This window comes from Colletotrichum siamense (assembly GCF_013390195.1).
Source record: "Colletotrichum siamense strain Cg363 chromosome Unknown KSG_Cg363_contig02, whole genome shotgun sequence".
Classification (NCBI taxonomy): Eukaryota; Fungi; Ascomycota; class Sordariomycetes; order Glomerellales; family Glomerellaceae; genus Colletotrichum; species Colletotrichum siamense.
Window position 1 is genome coordinate 6961344 of NW_023501015.1, and position 22272 is coordinate 6983615.

The 22272-nt window shown below is 55.7% G+C and overlaps 7 protein-coding genes across 7 annotated transcripts; 4 read left to right on the forward strand and 3 right to left on the reverse strand.

Annotated features, from left to right (window-relative positions):
- Positions 1 to 23: 23 nt before the first annotated feature.
- Positions 24 to 1249, reverse strand: CGCS363_v003826 (uncharacterized protein; the record flags this gene model as incomplete). Its single annotated transcript, XM_036635675.1, has 2 exons — positions 24 to 608; positions 680 to 1249. 2 exons carry the CDS (start codon positions 1247 to 1249, stop codon positions 24 to 26), a joined length of 1155 nt encoding a protein of 384 aa, XP_036499246.1.
- A 961-nt stretch (positions 1250 to 2210) lies between these two features.
- Positions 2211 to 4255, forward strand: KTXA-1 (Killer toxin subunits alpha/beta; the record flags this gene model as incomplete). Its single annotated transcript, XM_036635676.1, has 10 exons — positions 2211 to 2341; positions 2417 to 2712; positions 2771 to 2797; positions 2853 to 2996; positions 3055 to 3329; positions 3384 to 3471; positions 3526 to 3551; positions 3603 to 3726; positions 3788 to 4049; positions 4108 to 4255. 10 exons carry the CDS (start codon positions 2211 to 2213, stop codon positions 4253 to 4255), a joined length of 1521 nt encoding a protein of 506 aa, XP_036499245.1.
- A 345-nt stretch (positions 4256 to 4600) lies between these two features.
- On the forward strand, positions 4601 to 5209 carry CGCS363_v003828 (uncharacterized protein; the record flags this gene model as incomplete). Its single annotated transcript, XM_036635677.1, has 2 exons — positions 4601 to 4897; positions 4955 to 5209. 2 exons carry the CDS (start codon positions 4601 to 4603, stop codon positions 5207 to 5209), a joined length of 552 nt encoding a protein of 183 aa, XP_036499238.1.
- Positions 5210 to 5345: 136 nt separating this feature from the next.
- On the reverse strand, positions 5346 to 6196 carry CGCS363_v003829 (uncharacterized protein; the record flags this gene model as incomplete). Its single annotated transcript, XM_036635678.1, has 2 exons — positions 5346 to 5842; positions 5899 to 6196. The coding sequence occupies 2 exons, from the start codon at positions 6194 to 6196 to the stop codon at positions 5346 to 5348; spliced, it is 795 nt and encodes a 264-aa protein (XP_036499237.1).
- A 795-nt stretch (positions 6197 to 6991) lies between these two features.
- CGCS363_v003830 (uncharacterized protein) lies at positions 6992 to 9155 on the forward strand (the record flags this gene model as incomplete). The annotated part of the gene is made up of 3 exons (XM_036635679.1): positions 6992 to 6994; positions 7045 to 8895; positions 8970 to 9155. 3 exons carry the CDS (start codon positions 6992 to 6994, stop codon positions 9153 to 9155), a joined length of 2040 nt encoding a protein of 679 aa, XP_036500226.1.
- Positions 9156 to 9713: 558 nt separating this feature from the next.
- CGCS363_v003831 (uncharacterized protein) lies at positions 9714 to 13275 on the reverse strand (the record flags this gene model as incomplete). The annotated part of the gene is made up of 5 exons (XM_036635680.1): positions 9714 to 9776; positions 9825 to 9936; positions 10097 to 10774; positions 10826 to 11432; positions 11487 to 13275. 5 exons carry the CDS (start codon positions 13273 to 13275, stop codon positions 9714 to 9716), a joined length of 3249 nt encoding a protein of 1082 aa, XP_036500227.1.
- A 7666-nt stretch (positions 13276 to 20941) lies between these two features.
- On the forward strand, positions 20942 to 22150 carry CGCS363_v003832 (uncharacterized protein; the record flags this gene model as incomplete). The annotated part of the gene is made up of 1 exon (XM_036635681.1): positions 20942 to 22150. One exon carries the CDS (start codon positions 20942 to 20944, stop codon positions 22148 to 22150), a length of 1209 nt encoding a protein of 402 aa, XP_036500782.1.
- Positions 22151 to 22272: the final 122 nt, after the last annotated feature.

The following is a 22272-nucleotide window of genomic DNA, read 5'->3' on the forward strand; positions in this document are numbered from 1 at the left end:
CCCGATTCCATCCTACACCTCCTTTATGTGTTACAGCCGGTGCCTTCATCCTTCCGGCGTTCTTCCGTGAATCTGCTGTTGTTGGGATCCTTCAACTCACTAAAGAGTGACTTGTAGGTCTTCCTCGGCACCCCATAAAGCTTCCTAATGCCCTGAACGTCTTGCTCAGAAGGCGCCGTGTTGTAGTCCAGTTCCTTACCACCGGCGCGCGTGAGAATCACGGCGCGTCCGTCATCAGCGCCCTGCCCGTTGGCCGTCCCCGAGCCGCCTGCTCGAGATGGATAGAGCATGATGGAGCGTTCGTCAAATTCCTTGACGCTACCGACGAAATCTTCCGACGAGTGGAGAGGCAGCCACTCCATTGCGCCTCTGAAGTCGTTCTGGATAGCGTGTATACGTTTCTCGCAGGACTGCCTCAATCTCGCGTTGCCTTCGCCCTCTCCATATTGTGCGATAAGTCTGGTCTTGGTCGCCTCGTAATCGGACAGGCTCTCACAGTGAAACTCGCCGTACCCTGAGCCGAATTGAACCCGGTCGCCTTTAGTCGCCGTGTAGGGACTGGTCCAGAACTGAGGGTTCTGATGTTCATGGTGCAATCCCCAAGCGTGCTGTGATGTATGATTAGCTTCATGGGTATTTTGAGATGCCGCAGGCGCGAGCATGAGGCATTTGAACTCACACCCAACTCGTGAGCAAAATTGGCCACAATATTGAGAGTACCAATCTTTTCTGAATCACAGAGATCCATCACTGGACTCGGGCCATCGTCGTCTTGGGTTGGAAGGCCAAGGGAGGTGCCGAGATAATTGCGGTCATTGTACTTGACCAGGAGAATCTTTCCCTTTTTCGCCTGATAGTCCGCTTCGCTGGTTACTTCTTCGTAGGTGAACTCATCAGGGAGACCGGCCGCTGACCAAAGAGCTTTGGCGGCATCAAGATAGACTTCCAGTTTCTGCTTGGCCTCTTCTGTCTCGAAGTGGAAGCGGATCTTCTTGTCTGGCCATTTGAAATGGCTCAGCAAGCGACTTTCTCCTTGTGCGCCGCCGTCTTTGATGGTGACCCATCGCTTCTCTGTGCTGTTGAACGATTGGGTGCCGACTTGAGTGACGCTGACGCCTTCAAGGTTCAGGGTGATTTCAACAGGAGCGTCCACAGAGGGGTAGTGAAGAGGCGCCTCCCACATACGAGAGCCCGCGATGACCCCGTGGGCCAACACTGCGGCGAAGATCAAAGAGCGTAGGCTATACATGACGACTGAGCAACTTGTCCAACCTGCTCTGGCTTCTTTGGAAGAAAGTGAAGACGTGAAGACGGGACAGAAACGAGTAGATCTTGGACGGGACACTGCAGAATACCCAGTCTCCCAGTCTCAAGCATTACAAGTCGATTTGCCTCTCGCGAATACGTAGGTAATTACCACCAGGCAGCCCTTCACAGAAGTCCCGTTCGTCGATGTGACCTCAATGTCTCTCAGGCCGGCCCCATGTTGATCACAGGTTGATATCATTTACATAGGGGCCGGCGCAATGCTGACGCCGAGACGGAGGCAATTCCGAAAAGAGGCCATCGTAATAACGCTCGCGTTCCTCTGAAAGATTGATCACATCGTTGGCAGCGTTGAAGAATCTCCGAAGCGTTGCTCTGAATCCTTGAGTTACCGCCGGTGAGACTATTGTTTTCGTGCATCGGGAGGAACAAAGTTAATCATGAGGTCTTGTTTATCAATGCAGCCAAGAAAGATATGTAAGCCTACCGATGCTACTGTAAGGGGTTCAGCATTAGTGTACCTGTATTTCTGTCTGTACCAGTACCTATTCATCTCGTTGGTAGACGATGTGACGCTGAATCTTGGCCTTCATCAGCCCTGTCAACCGGACCAACTTCATCAGATGACAATTCTCGCAAGGTTACAGCGGAATCCTTCCTATTTCTGGGCATCACAGCGAAAGGACCTTTGGTAATAGTATTCTTATGCAACTTATCGAGGATATCGTCAACTCGAGTCAATATGACGCCCGAGGCTTCTTTCCAAGCTCCCTAGGGGGATCTGGCCAGTGAAAAGTTACGTTGACGAGTTTGCCTCTCGGGTTCTGAGTCTTTTGCGCTGAGAATCTTCCTTCAACTCGTGGATTGCATTTTACAACTGCTTCTGGTTCATCACAACCAACCTTCAGGCCTGGTCGCTGGAAAAAACACATCGATTTTTCATCATGTTCGCAAGATCATGGAGCTGTTTTTGGCTCTTCCTCCTCTCGTCAATGAGCGTTGTTCAATGCCAGGACGATGAGAAGTACCAATGTTCAGCAAGCGAGGGTTGCGATGTTGGATGCTGCGGCCCACTGTGAGTAAACCTACAAATCGCGGCCCTTCATCACCAACATGGACGGCAAGACGCTGACCTGGGCATTGATAAAAGCAACGCGGAGACTGGCAAAGGAGTCTGTGGTCTCGGCCCTGATTACTGTGGGGAGGGCTGTACGTCGCAATGCGATCAGAAGAGCGAGTGCGATCCTGGCTGGGGAATGGAGTGGTCGGAACTTGCTGAATGCCCGTTGAATGTCTGCTGCAGCAAATATGGATTCTGCGGCACGACGGCCCTCTTCTGCGGTAGCAACATCCCGCCTCAGCCTCAGTGCGATGCTGGTGCGAGGTCTTCCGATGGCAGGACGATTGGGTACTACGAGGGATGGAACTTGGCAAGACCTTGTGGCAGTAAGTACTCTCATCCTTCATGGTATATCGGGAGTTGGGCGAGACTGACAATGAATAGGAATGGCACCAAAAGACATTCCGTTGGGTAAGTCCCATTTGTTTTCATTGCATGGGGATCTCCTTTGCTCATGCGTAGACAGGTATTTACACGCACATCAACTTCGCTTTTGCCCTCCTCAACCCAAAAACCTTCCGGCTGGATGACATGGACGCCGGGACTGCATCGCTGTATGGAGACGTTGCGGCACTAAAGCTCAAACAACCTGATCTAGAGGTTTGGATCGGTGAGAATCAGACATCTCTGCAGATGACCGAGCAAGTCGATTCTAATCATATCCTTAGCAATCGGAGGCTGGGCCATGAACGACCCAGGCCCGTACCAAACTGCATTCTCAGACATGGCCGGTTCAGAGGCCAACCAAGACGCCTTCTTTGATTCCCTCCTCACCTTCATGAAGAAGTACGACCTTGACGGCGTTGACCTTGACTGGGAGTATCCCGTGGCAGACGACCGCGGAGGCATTCCGGAAGATTTTGACAACTATGTGAACCTGCTTCGAAGGTTGAGACAACGCCTCAACGCCTCTGGGCGCAAGTACGGCATCAGTCTGGCTGTGGTAAGTTCACGAATTAACTGGCCAACAAGAATAAAGCTCTAACCTTGCGTGCAGCCCGCCTCTTACTGGTATCTCAGAGGCTTCAATCTGCAAGAGATGGAGCAGTATGTGAGCTGGTTCAACATCATGACATATGACATCCGTAAGTTGATCTTCCAAGGTCATGACGTTCGCTGACGTTTCCATCTTTTTTCAGACGGCGTATGGGACAAGACTATTGATGTGAGTCTATCAATCGGCTGGATTCAAATCCGCAACTGACCGTTCACATAGGCTCTAGGGCCTTATGCATTGGCCCACACCAACTTGACTGAGATCGAATTGGGTCTTGAGCTGTTCTGGAGAAACAACATCAACCCGGAGCGCATCAACCTTGGCTTGGGTTTCTACGGGAGAAGTAAGCGGCCCTCTCAAATTTCAAGACGTGGTGTCCTAGGTAGCTAACACGAGCCCGTCAGGTTTCACAATGAAGGATCCCAACTGCATGTCGGCAGGCTGTGAGTTCACAGAAGGTGCCAAGGGAGGCGAATGCACCGGAACCCCTGGTGTCCTTTCCGCTGCCGAGATTGTGAAAATCATCGACAACGGCGCGACGCTCACATTTGATGAGAAAGCGGCCGTCATGATTGTGACCTGGGACACGGATCAATGGGTCAGCTGGGACGATGCCAAGACTCTGGGGATGAAGGTCGATTTTGCGAATCGGCGTTGCTTAGGAGGGTGAGTCTTGCATTGAGGCGGGAACAAGAGGACTGGGTTCGAGCTAACTGAGCTGCAGGACGATGGTATGGGCGATCGATCTGGACGATGGTACTCTCATAGATGCTTTGGGCGAGAACATTGGACGATCGAAACAGGATACTATCGATGAGTGGCCTTTGGTGTTTCCTTGTCTTGGAACGGAGCAGCCAAAAGACGAGTTGTAACCGTAGTTGTGAAAGCTAGGGGGCTTCATAGCAGCACAGTGGTGGCAGGCAAGGCAGTCCTAGTTGTTGTAAATGCAAGAGTGACATTCCATGGCTGCGATGACGCCGGAGCTCCACGGGGGCGATAGCGACCCGTTTCTATTGCTGCCCGTGGCCTAAACCAGGCAAGCACGGTGGGGCAGCCTAAAGTGCCCTTAACGCGGGGTGCCTTCAGCACTTTCCTTCTGTCGCGTACAAGCATGTTGAACCCCGATACGCGCCGGCGATCTTCAAGTCCTTCTGTGGTCATCCAATTTGTACTCACTACATCACATCCCTCACCAACCCAACGGCCAGCATTCCACCATGGCGCCCACCGAGTCTGCCATCCTGCACAACTACCTCACGGTACCGGCCCAGCTCCCGTCCGTAATCAGCCTTGAGGAGTTCACAGAGCTTTTCCCAAAGGCGCAGCGGACAAACCCGCAGATTCGCCTGCTTTATCGCGACCTCCAGCACCAGAGGAGGGCGCTCGTCGACACGGTTTCGGAGAACATCGCCGTAGAGGAGAAGCGAGGAAAGTACATCAGACGCGACATCGCGATTGCCAGACGCAAGGAAAAGAATGAGGATGCGGACCAGGAACTTGAGATCGAAAGAGCGGTATGTCGCATTGGTTACGGTGGCAGGAGGTGGACGGGCTACTGACGCGAAAGGCAGCTTTTTGGCTCGGTGGGCTCGGACCCAAAGCACACTCTCAACTCCATAATCCCGGAGATGGATACCGCCATAGCAGATTTGGAGACGGAGATTCAGCAGCTCGAGGCGCAAGAGGCCGCACTACTCGAATCCGTTAAGCAAACGGTCGGCACCATGAGCGACCTCCGCTACGGCAAACTCTCCAATCCCCGGCTGAAGGAGGACGTCATCGAAGGTCTCAAAAGCGTGCAAGATGCATGTAAAGGGAAAAGCTGATCCAACTATAATTACTATTTGGCACTACCTGGTCCCAAGGGACGTAACCCTTTCCTGGCCACCCAGGTGTCTATATCGCCTGTCATGCCTACCAGACCCATCCTCTCACTCGCTCCCCAGCCCCAAGTGGCATCATTTATCGTGCAGCACCGGCAGCAGGGGCGGCGCCACCGGCGGCAGCCTGGCGGCCGTCGAGGGTGTTGTTCATGCGGCGGTTCATAAGGGTGCGGCTACCGAAGGAGACGAGGAGCATGAAGAGCCAGTTGGGGATCAGGTTGAAGGCCCAGAAGAAGTAGCCGACGGGGATAGACAGGTTGTTCTGGGCGACCCAGCTGTTGAAGGGGTGGAAGATGTTCTCGGTCAGAATCCAGTCCTCCTTGTTGCCCTTCTTCCACAGGTCAATGATGTCGTCAGACGTGGTGGTCGTAACGTTGAGACGCTTCCTCCAGATATCGACCTGCGCTCCGGGGGGCAACATGCCGATAGACCAGATGGAGGCAGAGCTGGCGGAGAAGGCGTTGCAGAGAACGGGCTCGTCGTCGCAGTTCAGGAGACCCAGGTGGGGTGACTCGGGCAGCTTGGCGAACTTGGACGCGGACTCGTTGAAGGCAGTCTCGATCTTATCGCAGTGACCTAGAATAGAGTTAGCACCCAATGTAGCCTGGAGGCAAGATGCGAAAGCGACGTACCGAAGCAGGTCTTGTTGCGACCAGTGATCAGAACCCACCACTCCTCAGGTGTTGTGGCCTCGGCCTTGACGGGCGCGTAGAGGACATCCTTCCAGTTGTCAACAGTCAGAACTGAGACGGACTTTGCGACGGCGTCGGGAGCCGCAGCCTCGGGTGTGTCCTGCTTGGTCGCGCTGGGCGCAGAGGCACCGAAGGAGCTGAGGAAGTTCTGGAACTGGGCCTTGTACTGCTCAAATGGCGACTCAGCCGCGGCCGCGAGGAGCGGCAGGGCGAGGATTGTAGTGGCAGACACGCGCATGTTGTCGGTTGTGGTGTGGTTGAAAGGAGTTGTGAGCTGTTTGAGACAGGTGTCGCGGTTGAGCGTCCAAGCGACGGGATGCTGGGTATGCGGAAGTTGGCGTGAGGGGAAACGACGCGAACTAACGGGTGTGCAAGAAACAGGGCAAACGGAGATGACGCCGATTACACACGCTGCCGGAGGCCAAGGGAGGGACGATGAACGGGATGGGGGTTTAGGGAAGGAGAGGAGAAGTATTATCTGTAATGGGATCCGGTTGGAGACAAAGAGGACACAGAGTCGGGACGAAAAAAAAGTGGAAGGGGCGCAGAGGTGCAAATGCTGAAATGACCCTTTGGCACCTCCTGAACCTTGCCCACTTCCGCTGTGGTGTGCTTGCCTTTGGTGATCCGGCTACCTGACGAAATCACGGTGCAAGGAGCTTGGGGCGCCTGGGGGGACCAGAACACTGTGAAACCCACTGGCCGGGAGACCAGCAGCTGCAGAACCACTGGGCCAGTCGCTGGAACGCCAATGGAAAATGGAACCATGCCCGTTTGCTGCCTCCGTAGCCCCTAACCCAAAGAGGCGTAGCGTCCACCGCCAGCTGGGACAACGGTCCGGGGAAGCAGCCACATTCCGTGTCACACAGCCACATCTGCCCATCAAGTCGTGGCTGGAAGCTGCATCAGATACGTACCTGGTGCAGTTCCATTGTCTAAGGTGGAGGGGAACGCGTCTGAAGCTCCGGACCGACTTGGTGATTTTTAGAGCAACCACCATTGCGCAACCCGGATAGGAGCGCATCCCATCACAATGGTATGTGCCCCTGAGCATGATGTTCTGACATATTTCTGACACCCCCGAAGCCTCCAAAACCCGCAGACCAAAAGAAGAAACGCGGTCGTCCTTCCAACGCGTCCAAGGTCGACGACGCGTCGGCAGCATCCCCAAGCGCTGCGGATGCTGAGCCCACCACCCAGGCCGAGGGTGCCGACGATACCCCAAAACCAGCACGACGAGGGAGACCAAGCAAAAGAAAGGAAGCAGAGCCAGAGCTCGAACCTGAACCCGAGCCAGAGCCATCACCTACAGACGCCTCCAAGCCCAAGAAGCGGGGCAGGCCTCGGCGCGAAGAGGTCAACGAAGCTACGGCTGAGAGTCCCGAGCCTTCAGAGCCGTCTCAAGCGAAGAGAAAGAAGAGAACCGCTGTGAGGGGAGAAGATAACGAGCCTGGGGACCAAGAGCCAGCTCCTGCAGAGAAGCCAGGCAAGGGTAAGGCCGGCCGACGAGCCGCAAAGGAGTCTCAAGAGGAAGTCGAGGTCGAACAAGCGGACGCAGGAAATGCGGGAACGAAGAGGCGCGGACGGCCAGTCAAGGTCGCCGAAGAGCAGCAAGAGGAAGAGCCGGCGCCGGAACCAGCTACCAAGCGGAAACGTGGTCGTCCGTCACTGAATAAGCAGGCCGTTGAAGCTGCAGAAGAGCCGGATGCTGCAGAGGAGGAGGCAGCCCCTAAGAAGCGTGGAAGAAAGCCCAAAGAAAGGGCAGCTGAAGCTGAAGAGAACGCCCCTGAGGAGGAAGCATCACCTGAAGCAGTCCCGAAGAAGAAGCGCGGACGTCCAGCTGCGGGTGACAAGGAACAGCCCTCGCCAGAAAGAGAAGCACCCGAGAAGGAAGCACCTGCGAAGAAGAAGCGTGGCCGTCGCTCTCTTCAATCTCAGGAGGATTCTCAAGAAGCCTCACAACCCGAACCAAAGGACGGCCGCAGGCGCAAATTTAAGCAACCGACTCCGGCTGAGGAGCAGCATACAGAGAAGCCGACTAAGAAGCGGCGTAACAAGCCCTCCCAAGAGGAACAACCTGAGGAACCCTCGCCAGACACAGCACGCCGCCGCAGAGATCGTCCGCGCACCTCCGATGCATCAGTGGATCAAGAAGACCAACCTGCAAAACCTCGCAGATCCAAGAAGCGCCCCGCAGAACCCTCTGAAGAAGCCCCTGAGCAACCAAAGAAACGTCGCCGCCGCACATCCGACGAGCAACAAGAACAGCAACAGCAACAACAAAAACAGAAAGACGCAGCCCCAACCCCCAAACCCCGCCGTCCGCCTGCGAAATACCGTCACATCACCGAACGCGTCCGCCAGATCCCCCGCTCGACAATCGAGGAAAAATGGTCTCCCCTCCTCCCCCCTTCCCTATCCCTCATCTCCAGCATGCTGCGACTCGCAGAACGCCCCGTCCTCCAGCGCCTTGCCTCCAACGAGAAACGCCGCGACCAGGCCTCCTCCGCCCTCCGCCTCGTTACGAACCGCCTCAACAAGAAACTCTCCCGCGGCCTCCCCTTCCCGCCGGCCTCGGCGCCGCCCCGCGCGGGCAGGAAGAGCCAGAACGACGACGCCGGCCGCGCGGAGGAGCTCGACTTTGAGCGCGTCGTCGACAGCGTGCGGTCGCTCGAGAGACAGCTCGACCCGCTGCTTCACGCCGTGCGGCTGCTCGAGACCGAGAAGGAGCGCGAGGAGCGCGCTCTCGAGGAGGACTACAAGACTCTCAGCACCCTGGAGGCCAACGCCAAGTCCGAGGCGAGGAACTTCAAGGACAACCTACGCAAGACGCACGTTCTTGTTCCAGAGCAGAACAAGGGCGCCAAAGACTGGGCCGTGGGGGATGAAGACTTTAAGTTCGTCCCCAACGAAAACGTGGGCGATGGTCTTTTCAGGGTAAGCAGGCAGCCTTCCACCTCGCATAGCGAATGCCTCTTTCATATAACTACAAATGCTTACTTTTTCTTCAGGATCTCGAGGACGAGGAGCTCCAAGGGTTGGCCAGTCAAGTGGGCAATCACATGGAGAGCATGCGCAACAACCTCCAGCAGATCGAGGGCGTCGTGCCGCAGATCGGGAAGAGCAGGGCTGCGCTCCAGGACGTGCTGTTCAGGCACCTTGATCAGCAGGCTTACGAGAACGTCTTGTTTGGTTAAGGTACAAGAATCCTTATTAAAGCTCTTGTATTTCATTTCGAGTGGGCTTTTGGGCGGCTGTATATGTATGCGGAGTACGGGTGTTACGTTGGTGTATGGGAAACCATGGACGGTCATCTTATGCAGGTTTTGGGCACTTCTGGGTGTGCTCGGCAAGACTTTTATTTAATGATTCACGACTACACAGACTCAGAAATGGGAGCCGCATCGTCTGATCCGGCAGATTTGGCGTCATCGTGAGCCGCCCAATACCGCTTTGGTATTTCTATCCGCACTACGTGTCCGCTAGCTTACTCTTGCTTCACCTGCTTTATCGGCCATCTTGAGGACGTCTCGTGGAACCTCAGCATGTCACTGGAAAGAGAACGGCAGAAAGGCGAGAGCCTTGCCGGGCCCAGTTTGAGCTACCACTAGAATTCGTTGTCTATGAAACTATACACGTGGGGAAATTCCAAATTCCATCCTTCGACCCCAATCTATACCGTACAAAAACCGTGACTCATGCCCTGTTGATTGCTCGCGTACGAGACCTCCAAGCCACAAAATCACTCCTTTTACTCATGACATTAAGAGCCCTCGGTGGGCATTATCGTTGGTGCGAGGGTTGAAACTGTCGTCAACCTGAATGAATTAGCATAATACAAATCGCCTCGAGCTGACAGGACTGACCAGAAACACACTGTCGTTTGGTAGCGACTGGTACCAATTCTTTTGCCAAATCTCAGTCCGGCCAAACATGAAGAAACCAAAGTGTTGAACCTCAGCTTCGCTGTTCGAGTTCCTGACATGTTATGTCAGCAGGCTCATCCAATTGCCGTATTGCAAAGCAAGACTTGCCCAATTTTCATCTTGCAGCTGAATTTCAATCTCGTCTTGCGATCTCCTTTCCCGCCCTCAAGAAACAAGACAACCAATATTGAGTGGCCCTCAGGTCTCATTACAATTTGCTAATGGACTCGATGTCGTCCACCGCCGAAATGTATCCCTCCTCAGTGTGGGAGGTAGAGCTAAAAGACAACCGGCTAGCTGGAGTAGCCCAGTGCTCCGTTGTGGTCGGGGTCGTCAAATCACCGTTGGGGGCAATGGCCAGGCTGGCCGGCGTGACCGGGCGAATAGACAAGGCAACTTTGGCGGATGTGCCAACATCCTTGCTCTTGTCGTTTCTAAGAGCAGCGTTGTCAGCAGAGCCGTCGCTAGTGTGGTGGGCTCCTCCGTATTGTCTCGATTCGTTCTCCATATCAGCGAGCGCTTGGGCCGGATGAGTGGCCATCTTGGCCCGTAGCCTGGGACTCAGCGTCGCGACGCTTCGCTGGATGGCCTCGACGTCCTTGTATCCACCCTTGGTCGGCAGAATCTCGAGTTCGGGATACTCCAGCTCAGCAGACTTGCCCTTCGGCTTGGACTGCACCATCTTGGTCAGGCCGGTCTTCATCGCCTTGCCAAATTTCTTTGAGAGCGAGTGAGCTGCTTCCTCGTCCTTGTCGCCATTGGCACCCATCTTCCTGTCTGTAACCCAGCTTTGCTGATCGGTTGTGCTGGCGAGAGCGAAGTCTTTCTGCTTGACAAGGTCGGTAGAGCCAGCAGCGGCGTTGCGCTCCTCACGAGTGTGAGATGCGAATCTAGCCCACGAGGCAGGAGGTGTTGCGCGCTTTGCCGGGCCCGAGTTCTACTGGGTACCTGCAGTGACTGCGTCGTTGCCTCCGTTGATATCTCCGTTGTCCTTGACTGCAATGTCTTTATCCGCATCATCATCAGGGACTGGACTGACAACTGTGGTTTCTGAGTGAGCCGGTCCGACAGATTTGTCGCGCAGATTGTGCTCAAGCTCGAAGGCACGTTTCCAGACAACAGTAGCACTCTCCTTCAGCTGGGGTGCAACGAAATCATCAGCGGCTGAGATCGGTTGCATATGGGATCTGATGCTCAAGTTGGAGAGCTTCTTGGCATGGCTGAGCCGCTTGGGAATATCCAGCGCCTCACACGGATTGTTCAGGGGAGTGAGCTTCGCGGACGGCTGGCTCTTCGACTTTCTATGGCCAATAGAGCTTGACTCAGCGCGATGAAGCAAGAGGTTGAGGAATGACGACTTCCGACTGTGGGTGTTGGAGGCAGTAGGCGTAGAGGTTGCGGGAGCAAGCTTGTTCTGGGACTTCTCAACGCTGTCCGAAACAATTTGCTTGACTGCAATGGGGGGGGTCACTGGGTCTGATCCAGAACGCTTGCTTGCGGCCGTGCGGTAGGTATCGTCAGAGCCCTCCTGGCGGACGTCTTTAGGCACTGTTCTTTTTGTTAGCTGACTGCGTTTCATGGACCATCATGCAAAGTTCCTACCGCTGAATGGGGACAACTCAAGCCCCTTGAAACTTTCCAGACTGTATCTCGCATCTTCGTCGCTGCTGGGTTGCTTGGAGCCAACGGGGGAAGCATGACGAGTGTTCTGTGTCGAAGAGTAAACAGAAGAAGACTGATACTGAGGAATGGAAGCCAAGTTGGTAGCGACGATGATCTTGCCCTTCTCCTCGTTGCTGTCGTGGTGGTTCGGATCCTCCTGGGCGGGAAGCGCCTTGTCCTCCGGCTCATGTTCGTTGTTCTGAGCAGTCTGCTTGGAGGCTTGCTCCTGGTCGGGTTCTCGAATGCGAACACTCATTTCGTCTGATGTGCGAATGCTCCGATCCATCTCGTCTTCCATTTCCAAATTCATGGCCAATGCACTCTCGAGATCGGTAGAGGAGCTTTCATCTCTTGGGAAAGCCTTGATTGTCAGTTCGCCAGAAGTCCCAGAGGCAGGAAGGCCAGCGGAAATCGGGGAGTGGGTGTTCTCCTTGTCAGTGTTGGGCAAGTTGCTGTTGCAAACAGTCTCGCGAGACACAGGCTCGCCTTTCGCAGGCTGTTCGTTAGTGGGAGCTGAGGTTTCTTGGGAGTCCTGAGTAAGCAGCCAGACATTCAAAGCCTCGCCTTCTTGAGATTGCGAAGACTCTGAAGCGCGAGAGTAGTTGGAAGCGGTCAGGCTGTCAGGGGTGCATGCTGCCTGCTTGTTTCCTTGGCTGGGCTCACCGCGACGAGTCTTCGACTGCGAAGTGCCTTGGATGTCGGAAATGGAGGTGTTTTGTGTGGTTCCGGTAGAGACATCTCCAGTGCGGTTGGAAATTGTGGCCTGGCTGTCACCCTGAACGGTGTTCTGGGAAAGGTTCCAGCTTCTGAAAGAAGCGTCATCCTGGCCGTCAGGGGTCTGTCTGGCAGTCAAGACCGGAGGAGGGGGCATAGCAGGCAGTGAACCGCGCTCGCGCAGCACGATCTGAGACGCGGAGGCCCTACCGAGGTCGGGTCTCGGGAAGCTGCCTCGACGGCGGTCACCTCTGATGTTGCCGGTGTGGTCGTTCCTAAGTCTCGCAGCAGGGGGCCTCGTGATCGGGTGGTGGGGAGTTCTAGGTGGCTGATATCCGACGCCTCTAACTCCTTCGCTAGTAGCAACATAGAACTCGAGTCCCTTTCGCCATTGCTGGCTGTGGTGACTGGTAATGCTGCTTGTCCGATCGTTGGCGCCCTGGCCGTTGGCATCTTCCATAACTGTTGCCAACTCGCGGACTCTCTTACTTCCACGCGTAGACACAGACCGAGAACCGCTGTTCTCGCTCCTAATTTCGGCCTGAATCCGCGCATGGTTTTGGAGCCTCACTGATGCCCGATAATCCTCCGCCGCCTTCCTTCTCTTAAGTTCCTTAAGAGCCTCAGGGTTTTGGTTGGCCGGGGGGTTCGAGCCAGTGACGTTCTTGTTGTCTGTGGACAAACGTCGAACCAATCTGACGATGGGTCCATCGCGCGGGTTGGGTCCGTTGTCGTCATCCTCCGCATCGTCAGCGTATTCCGCAAGGTTGATATCCCCATCGAAAAAAGAGTCGGGAGTTCGGGCATTTCCGCGCGATGAAAATGAACCCGTGTTAGCTCTGTTCATCGGGGCGGCCGGGGGGTAGTGATGGGGACCGGGGGGCACCGCGAGCGACACATTAGACGCAGAAACAGGACGCGAGCTCGGCACAGTATCGGTCTTGGGAGTGTCCGACTCGGCCTTCTTTGCGTTCCATCGATACGGCACGAAGCCGCAACAGGCGAGCTTCTTCATCGCGGCTCGAAGCTGTCGTTGTTGTCTTTTTGCCTTACTTGCGCTGATCTCCAAGCGAACGTGAGGTGGTGATAATCGGATGGGTAGCAAAATACCGAAAACCAATCCAAAGATAATTGCTCAACGGCCCAAGGAGATGAGATAATGCAATGAAGGTATCGAGCGAACGGAAAAAGAGTGTCTTGGGAGGCCAAGAAGCCAAAAGGGAGAGTTGTCAAAATCTTGGCGAGGTCTGCTGGGGGAGATTGAGGCAGCAGGAGGGAAGAGGGAAAGGCAGAGGTAGGGCAGAGGGAAAACTCTGAGGCCAGAAGGCGAGGGGTTGAGGTGGCTCGACGATGTCATACCTTGGTTTCATGGGAGGGAAAAGGGCGAGAGCCAGTGGGAGGTCCTTCTCGATGGCTTCTCTTTTTGCATTTGTGGCAGTCACCAGAGGCGACAGCATCCCAAAAGGCGGGCACCAAGGAGGCTGGAAATCCCTCAAAGGCAAGCACCTTCCTCCCCCCTCGATGTTTTGCGGCTGGTGAAAGCGGGTATCAAAGACGTTGTGATATCCAGTGAGCAGTCCTCCTTCGTGGTGTTGCAGCTGAGCATTTGCTCTGGCGCGACCATAGACTCTGTGATCCAGTGTAGTCTGTTCCAGGCCTGCGCGTTCTTAATGCCTTTTCCCATCCAAACGCACGTCTTCGGATCCGAAACATAGCGGGAGTGCAGGCTGCAAACATTGTTTGAAACATTTCGCAAATTGGAGCTGCACTGGTGATGGAAACGAACTCGAGTGTTATTTGAACGCTAGAAATCTGCGCTTGTTGAAGTTCGACGTGCCGAGATCATGCTATTAGAGTCATCCCATGTCGTGTCGTGAAGTGTCCGAGGACGGGAGTCAAGTTCGTGATAAAAGCCTCTGACAACGAGCTGCGTCCATGGTAGTGTTGTTGTAACCGCGCCGTCAAATTTGACGTGTGTAGTAGTACCGTCGAAACATGATAGACTGGACTTCTAAGTCGTAGTCTCCGTGCCGTAAACATATTGTAAGTCTCCAAGTCATTCCATATCTAGTATCGAAGCCGAATCGTCATCAAAAGGGTTCGAGTTAAAAGAACATAAGTTGCAAATCTTGCGCCTTGAGCGTCGTTGCAAAGCTTGCGTCTTGTGCAACGTAAATCATCCTAGACTTCTGAGGATCAATTTCGAGTTATGTCGTCCATTTTGAGGCTCTCAAGCTATCCATATGATAGTTTCGAGATGGACACATACAAGCTTCTTCAATGTATGATGACAGGAATATGTAGTCCGTACCGTCGCTAGATATAGCAAGTCTCAACGGGGTCGAGACAAAGTCCTCTACTAAGCGACCTTTGCTCACCAAGGAGAGACGCCCTGGAATACCGTACATCATCCCAACCACTCGGTTCGGAAGCAACTCGCCAGACTTGCAGTCATCTCTACCAGCGTCGTCGACAGATGAAGTCAGCAACAGAGCCTCTAGTCGGTGGGCCAATTCCACCAGGTCCAGTCTTTGGCCCAGCCAAGACGCGGCCACCCGTCCGCCCTACGAGGACGATGCGGTGCGAACCCTGTGGCGCATGCCACTTGGCACACGGGGCGGCTTCCTCGCAGGCGGACGGCAATGCGGAAGCGATGTCAGAAGATGTGGGCAAGAAAGAAAAAAAACCCCAAGCCTCATGTTGCAGGTTGAGTGTCGCAGTCTGGACTCTCCTTCCTCCTTCAGCCTTTTTGAGAAACCCGGGCTCCTGAATTGTTCGAGTTGGAGGTGCGGTGCGGCGAGCTTGGGATGTCGTTGCCGGGTGTTTTATGGGGCAACGGAGCTTCCGCATGAACTTGGCCGACAGGGTTCGGGTGAGCGACCCGATTGTGTGTTCAACAAACAACACGGAGAAGGGGTGAGTGAGGTGAGAGAGGGGGGCCAGACAGGAGAAGGGCAAACCAACCCCCCTTCTCTACTAGGTAAGCAATCCAAGCCTCGAAGGAGGAGACGGCGCCAGGGAGCTACCGTGTTTGAAGTCTGCGACGGCTGCGCCGGCCTGGATCGCCCGGTCGGGCAACTTTTGATTAAGACGCTGTCAAGACATCGGATGAAGGAAGGAACGGACGGCAGAGCTGCAGCCTTGAATACGATGAGCTGCGAGATGCGGTGTGAGGGAGGCGAGGTGGCTAGAAGGTGGAAGAAGCAACGATAAAGGCGGGGTTTGTCTTTCAAAGTCGGTAGGTAGGTGGCGACGAGGACAACGACAATGGCGGGGCAGGCAAATTGTGCCTCGCGCGCGCGAGATACGAAAAACGCAGCGGGAGTTTGAGCCAGATATCTCACTCTCGGGCAATTGTGCCTTGAAAGCGGGCTCGTCTCATTTCAAGCAACTTACGCGCCCCCAGGCGGTGGTCCGCGATGGTGTTCGCTCGTAGGCGAGCGAGAGACAGGCACCACCGAGAGCACCAGCTGGGCCGTGTTTCCGCTGGCAGCGGGGGGCTCAGGCCGCAGGCGGTGATAGCTCATCTGTCAATCAATCGATCAAAAATCGAACCGACCCAACAAAGGACCGAACCCAAGGCGTATCCGTAAGCTCTCGCGCAATCATCCAACGTAGCGCCTACAAAGCGAAATCAGCCGAAGTGAAGGCGTACGAATCCTTCATAAAGGCCTGTCCGGGGTGTTCAGGTGAAGCGCGAAGGACATGTCAGCTCCTCGGCAGGGCAATTTCCAGCGCGAATTACCTGCGAGATTAATCACGTCTAATTGACCCAGCATGAGCAGTTGGCAGAGGCGCAGAATCTGCAAAATGTAGGGCAGATGGATCATGGACCAGAGAGTTGGGGTAAGTGCCGGGAAGCTGGGATAAGGGACGCGGTCGGCTTCATTTAATCAAGTGGGTGAAGATGCAGTAGTGAACTGGTGAGCTGGAATACGGTCGCCTGAAGCTCTGGAGACGCATGTCGTTGACATAATCTCTGCACAATCAGTCTGTGACACCACTTCTGGGGCGAACCCTGAGGGGAGAGATTTGTTGTCCTGATCCCTGCAGAGGTATCAGAGGGGGGAGAGGAAGGGCCAACTGCGCTGTTTTCCCGCAACCTGGAAGTTTTCCCAGAATCCCAGATGAGGTCCCCGCCGTCAATTCCGGGGAGAAGAAGTCGACGGCAGCCTGCGAGGATGGCGACGGTCCCGTTCATTGTTCCATTGTCAAGAGAAAAGGCCCCCATTCCGATGGGCCGTCCACCGGGGCCATCGTCAAGGTCGAGGTCGAGGTCGTTGGGAGGAGAGGAAGAGGTGGTGGAGGGGGGAACAGGGGAGAAGAAGAAAAAGGGGATCGCCTCGGGGGTCTGAAACGGCCCTTCTCGGGGGTTCAATGCTTGGCCCCCGAGAGATGCCAGGCTCTGTGGCTTGCTGGGCAACGGTACCTGGATGAGCAGGTCCTGTCAAGCAAAGTGCTTCCGTCTGATGATGGTCAATTTCTCGTCAGATCATCCCGCTGTTTCGATCTCACGTTTTCCTGCTGGGTGTTTTCGCAGCCAGGGCCATCCCAGGCTTTTCGTCTGTGCCAGTCAGCGTCGCACGAAAGAGCAACGAGATTGAGAGAGGAAGCAGCAGGCGACCGTTTCACAGCAGCCCGGGCATTACAAAAATTTGTTCAGCAGATCTCTGTTCTCTCTGCCCAGGCCAGCTGAGTACATGGGCTGAAGAAGGGATGAAAAAACAAAAGTCAATTGACGGCATTCTCAGACGAAAAAGCCCCGACGACAAAAACTCAAATGCGCTCAGAGAGAACAAAACCAAAAACAAAACAACAATCGAAGACCAGACAACAAAGCAAAGCAACCCGCTTTGAAAAAAAAAGCCTAGACCGCCCTTCATCTCGATCACCGCTGGCGATCATGGAGAAACGGAGATTTCTCGACTCCACGGGACACGTCTTGGCTCTACGGCTTCTCGTGGGCATCCGGGAAGTTTAGAGGTTGCATCCAGCAAAAGTGATTCGCAGTATCCGTAGTTTGCGTGCGCGCGGTACTTCGTAGATGAAGATGGGACTCGGGAGGAGAGAGTGAGAGCGCATGCTGCACCCAGCGCACAGTAGCGTCGCACTCAATGAACCATTTCAGGACCGCCCACCGCGCGCCGATCTCATTCTCCTCAAGAGCCGGCGCCACATCGCCGCCGCGACCCCTTGATGATGCACCTGCGTAGCGAGAGCTTGAAGGAGGAAAAAAAAGGGACGACGATTTTGACGGGTGTCTTTTGCTAGGTACGATCCATCTGGAGACTTGCGGTTGGAGAGATGGAGGAGGGGGCCAAAGGGGCGTCAGGGGCTGAGCGCAGGCTCCATGCTGGTCGGTGCTGCGAGGCGGTTCCTGGGCTAAAGCAAGGTACCCGACCTGCTTTTTCGTCCTTAGCAGCGCCTAATAATGAAAGGGAATCGTGACACTGCCGAAATGTTGTAATTCCCAATCCCCGAGCAACGGACCCGGGTCACAGCAGAGTAATACACTACCTATACGACATTGCACGACATTCGGTATTGCAGAGGTGGTATAGGCAGGCGTTGTCGGACTATTACCGACAGATAGACGACAGCCGCGATGCACAACTCCTGTTATGACTCGAAGCGACGATGGTATTCGTATGTACGGTATCCCTCTGCGGCACTTGTGCCGCACCCTATCATCGGCATGGCAGAGATGCCGGTGAGACTGCGATGCGAGTAATATGAAGATGCGCGACAGAGTTGAAGGGCGCTTCTCTTACGATGCTGCAAGTGCTTTTGGGGCGTCCAACGGCGTCATAGGATCGACTGGATGCGGGTGCGTCGCAGATATTTCTGGTGGGCGTTAAGCAAAAAAAGCCTTCAGCCACTCCGGCACGCGCTGGCTGCAACCCTCCCCCCCTTTGCATCTTTGCATCTCACGTCACATCTCGAAGCGCAGGGTCAAAACGGTCGGGCTAAGAGCGATTGAGGTAAAGCGAGTTAAGGTCGGTCGCTTATTTTACCTACCTTACGCTCTGTTGGCGGACGGCAGGGCACGCTACGATGGGACGAAGAGACAGACGTCAAGCAAACGGTCACGACGGTGCCCCCGGCTAAGCGGCAGGTGGACAATTTTAGCAGGTTTGGGGGGTTGCGCTCTTTTTTGGCGCCGGGTGAGACTTTTTGTAGCCAACCGTTGGAGATGGCGTTTTTTCATGTTATTAGCTGCGAGAAAAGAGAGAGTCAGCAGAGAAGAGGGGGCTGGTAGTATTAAAAGGGCTGGGAAGAATTACACATCATGAAGGGCAACGTGAATCAAACGGCGGACAACGGATCCAACCAAGAGTTACTTACTTGCATCGCATCGGGCTGCACGAAATACGACATCTACTGTCGGTGAGGCGATACGGGTTCAATGTGTTCAGCCGTCAGCCCAGAAAGATGCTCACTCACCTATGCTCTGCATACGCGCACAGATTTAGGCGCATACGAGCACATGTTGGTGTCACCGTCTTACTTTAGAGTCGGACCTTACACAAAAATAAGGCTCGCGGGTCCGGCTCGGGACACGGCAACAGGAATAACAGAGCATCTCCACAACAACTTGTGTGTTTTTCCCTTTCTTGGATGCGAAAACGATGAACGAGCAGTAGCCAGCAGGTTGTGAGGTGAGATGAGACGGAGATGGGGAAGTGAGGTGAGGTGAGACGCGAGAAAGAGGCTCATCATCCCGCGCGACGATTATCCGTGTCTATCAGTGCCCATCGGTCTCCATCAGTGCCCACTGGATGAGTTGCAGGTTCTGGACTGCGCCGAGATGCTGGAAGATCTCATGTTTTGGCGGCCTGCAGAATGTCATCCCATCCCCATCACTGCTGATTTTTTGCTCTTTCCGTCTTTGCACGACAGAAGCTCAGGGGCGCTGCGATCTGGTGCCGGGATTGAGTGTTCGGCTCGTGGTGGGGTGGGTGGATCGGACGATTGGCCGTAAGCGTGTCTCATGTTGGGCGGTACCTGCATATGAGGGGCGGATAACAGCCCAGGGAGTTAGCCCCGACAGGGGTGTGCTGGTGCTGGTGCTGGTGCTGGTGATGGACTGCCAGGGCGGGACCACGACTGCCAACTGGAGTGGACCTGGCAGCAGCAGCAGCAGGAGCGGAGCGCTGGGAAATCGCGAGGAAGGTGCCCGCGCTTGAGGGAACGGTGCAGGCAACAAGCAGGCGCGGGTGCGGTGACAGGTGCAAACAACCGTCCGAGCCAGGCGCTACCCAGCCAGCTGCGAATGAGAGGAAAGCATGCCAGGGTACGTACCTCTCCGTACCTGAATGTCCGTGTAAACGAACCCCTCCTCCTATCGAGCGGTAAAGGGGTTCGCCCCAACTTCATGGTAACAACAAACTTCTCCCAGAGCCTTAACACAACCACATAATCCCATTGACTTTTTACCTCCTTACCGCTCGCTGCCTTGCCTGCCAACATCATCGTCATTATCACCGCAGCTATCACCGCAACTACTACCACCACCACCACCACTACTACCACTCACACGTCGTCGAATGCCGTGCCGTCATCACCGGCGCGGGTGGAGCCCGGACACTCCTGGATTTAATGAAGAGGGCTCCGTCTGTGGGCTGGGGGAGGCGGCTTCATCTCTCGTCCCATGCGAGGGCTGTGCGTGCGGTGGCCGCACATCGCGTCTTTCTTAGCTTCTCCCATGAACAGAGAGAGAGAGTGAGGGTGAGACGTGCCGCCACACCCACCACCACCACCACCACAGTTTCGACGGTTGGCGTCCTCGACCCCGAGTCTCACAGTCTCACTCCTGCCCTCTTTCCTCCTCCCCTTCGTGTGCTTGCTTGGTGCGGCCCCTAGGTCCGTCTCTGCCTGCCCTGCTTCCACAGCCAAAAACCCATGTCGTTCTATGCGGGCCAAGCAAGCGTTTAGCTCCATATTCGACCCACCCCTAATGCGGTGCGATGCGCCTGCGCCGCGGTGCCTGGCGAGAACCAGAACCTGAACCTGGCATGCAAGTCAAGGTGTGAGTGGCCTCGGCCTGTCTGCTCAAAGGCGACCCTGGACCTGCAATTCCAAAAGTCCATCCAACTCTCTGGCCTTGTCACTCCTGGCATTCGCGGTCCCCAAGATGAAGGGCCCACGGCTCTAAGCTGGCTCCAGCAAGGCCCCTCCCTCCTGCTAGGCACCCTAGCCTCCTCCTCCTCCGAGGATTGAGATCCTATCCACAGCCTACAGTCCAGTCCACCACCGTTCGCTGTCCACGTCCGCGCCCCCCCTTGACCCTGGACCAGCTTGCTCACACCCCCATGTCACTTCACTCACATCCACCACCGTCCATCCACATGCTGCTCCACGGGCTAAAAGGACTCTGGCCTCCTCCTCCCCTTCTAAATATCTTCTTTCCCTTCCCTTCCTCACCCGCGCTTTTGCTCTTTTCTCTACTCTCCACAGTCTTTCGTTGTCAGTCCTCGGACACCTTACATTCCTTCACACAAACCGACGCTCACTATCGAGTATCCCATTCGTTCTTTAGCGCAACTGAGTCTTGCAGCCACAACCTTGAAAACCAGCATTCGCGGAATTGATCTTTCGCCCCTTTACGAACCCCCTCGATACCGAACATATCTATCCTGTTGGAGATTTATCCGAGAAACCCTCAAATCCAAGCATTCAAGATGAAGTCTACCGTTGCCGCCGTCGGCCTCATGGCCACCCTCGCCAGCGCCAGCGCTCACCAGCCCCGCCACTTCCACTGGCGCCGCGACAACTCCACCGCTTCCGCTCAGCCCGGCTACACCACCCTCACCGTCGAGGTCACCGAGGTCGCTACCATCACCTCTTGCGCCCCTACCGTTACCAACTGCCCTGCCCGCAGCGCCACCCTCTCTGCCTCTGACCTCCAGACCTACGTCGTCACCAACGTCGTCCACCTGACCGAGACCGTCTGCCCCGTCTCCGAGGCCGAGAGCATCTCCAAGTCCCTCGTCCAGGAGCACTCCACCGGCTCCCTCCCCGGTGTTACTCGCACCGCTCCCGCCGTCAGTGCCACCCCCACTGGCCCGGCCGGTGTTCCTCTTACCACTGGCGGTGCTCCCCCCGCCGCCGGCGTCCCTTCGCAGACCAACTCTGCCCAGGACCCTACTATCACCAGCCCTCCCGCTGGCGACGATGAGGATGAGGATGATGACTGCCCCGCCGATGGCGAGGTCGAGACCACCGTCACTCAGATCGTCACTACCAAGACCCTCACCATGACCGTTGGCAAGGGCTCTACCGCTTCCGTCGTCACCACCGCCGTCCCCACCACCATCGAGTCCACCGTTCTCGTCACCAAGCCTGCCACCGATGGTGCCGTTAAGCCCTCCGCCTCTGTCCCCGCTGCCGGCTCCGTCACTGGTGCCGTCGGCTCTGAGGAGCCCACTACTACCACCACTGCCACCTCCACTGGCACCCGCACCGTCACCATCAAGCGCCCTGGTGCTTCCGGCACCCCCGGCACTGGCTCTGGCTCCGGCTCTGACAACGCTGACGCCGAGTGCTCTTGCCCCGCCCAGGTCACCGTGACCGTCCCCGCCTCCACCGTCTACGTTACCATCGGTGGTGCCTCTGCCACCCCCTCCGCCCCCGTCAACGGCGCTGGCTCTGGCAACAACGGCGGTGCTGCTGAGCCCAGCAAGACCGCCTCTGCCTCTGCCCCCACCACCACCGAGACCGCTGACGACGGTGAGGACGACGATGAGTGCCCCGCCGATGAGGAGGAGGTCGTCACCCTCTCCACCACCGTCACCGTTGCCCCCTTCCCCACCAACGGCACCGCTCCCGGCGCCGGCAGCGCCAAGCCCACCGGTGCTCCCGCCTACCGCCGCTCCAACAAGCTCTTCTAAAGTGTTTGATGTAGATTCCCCCCCGCATGTCAAGTTATCATTTTTATGAGAAGAATCTATGATTCATGAACAAACACATTTTTATCCTTCTTCACCACATTTGTCTTGTATACAAATCTTTG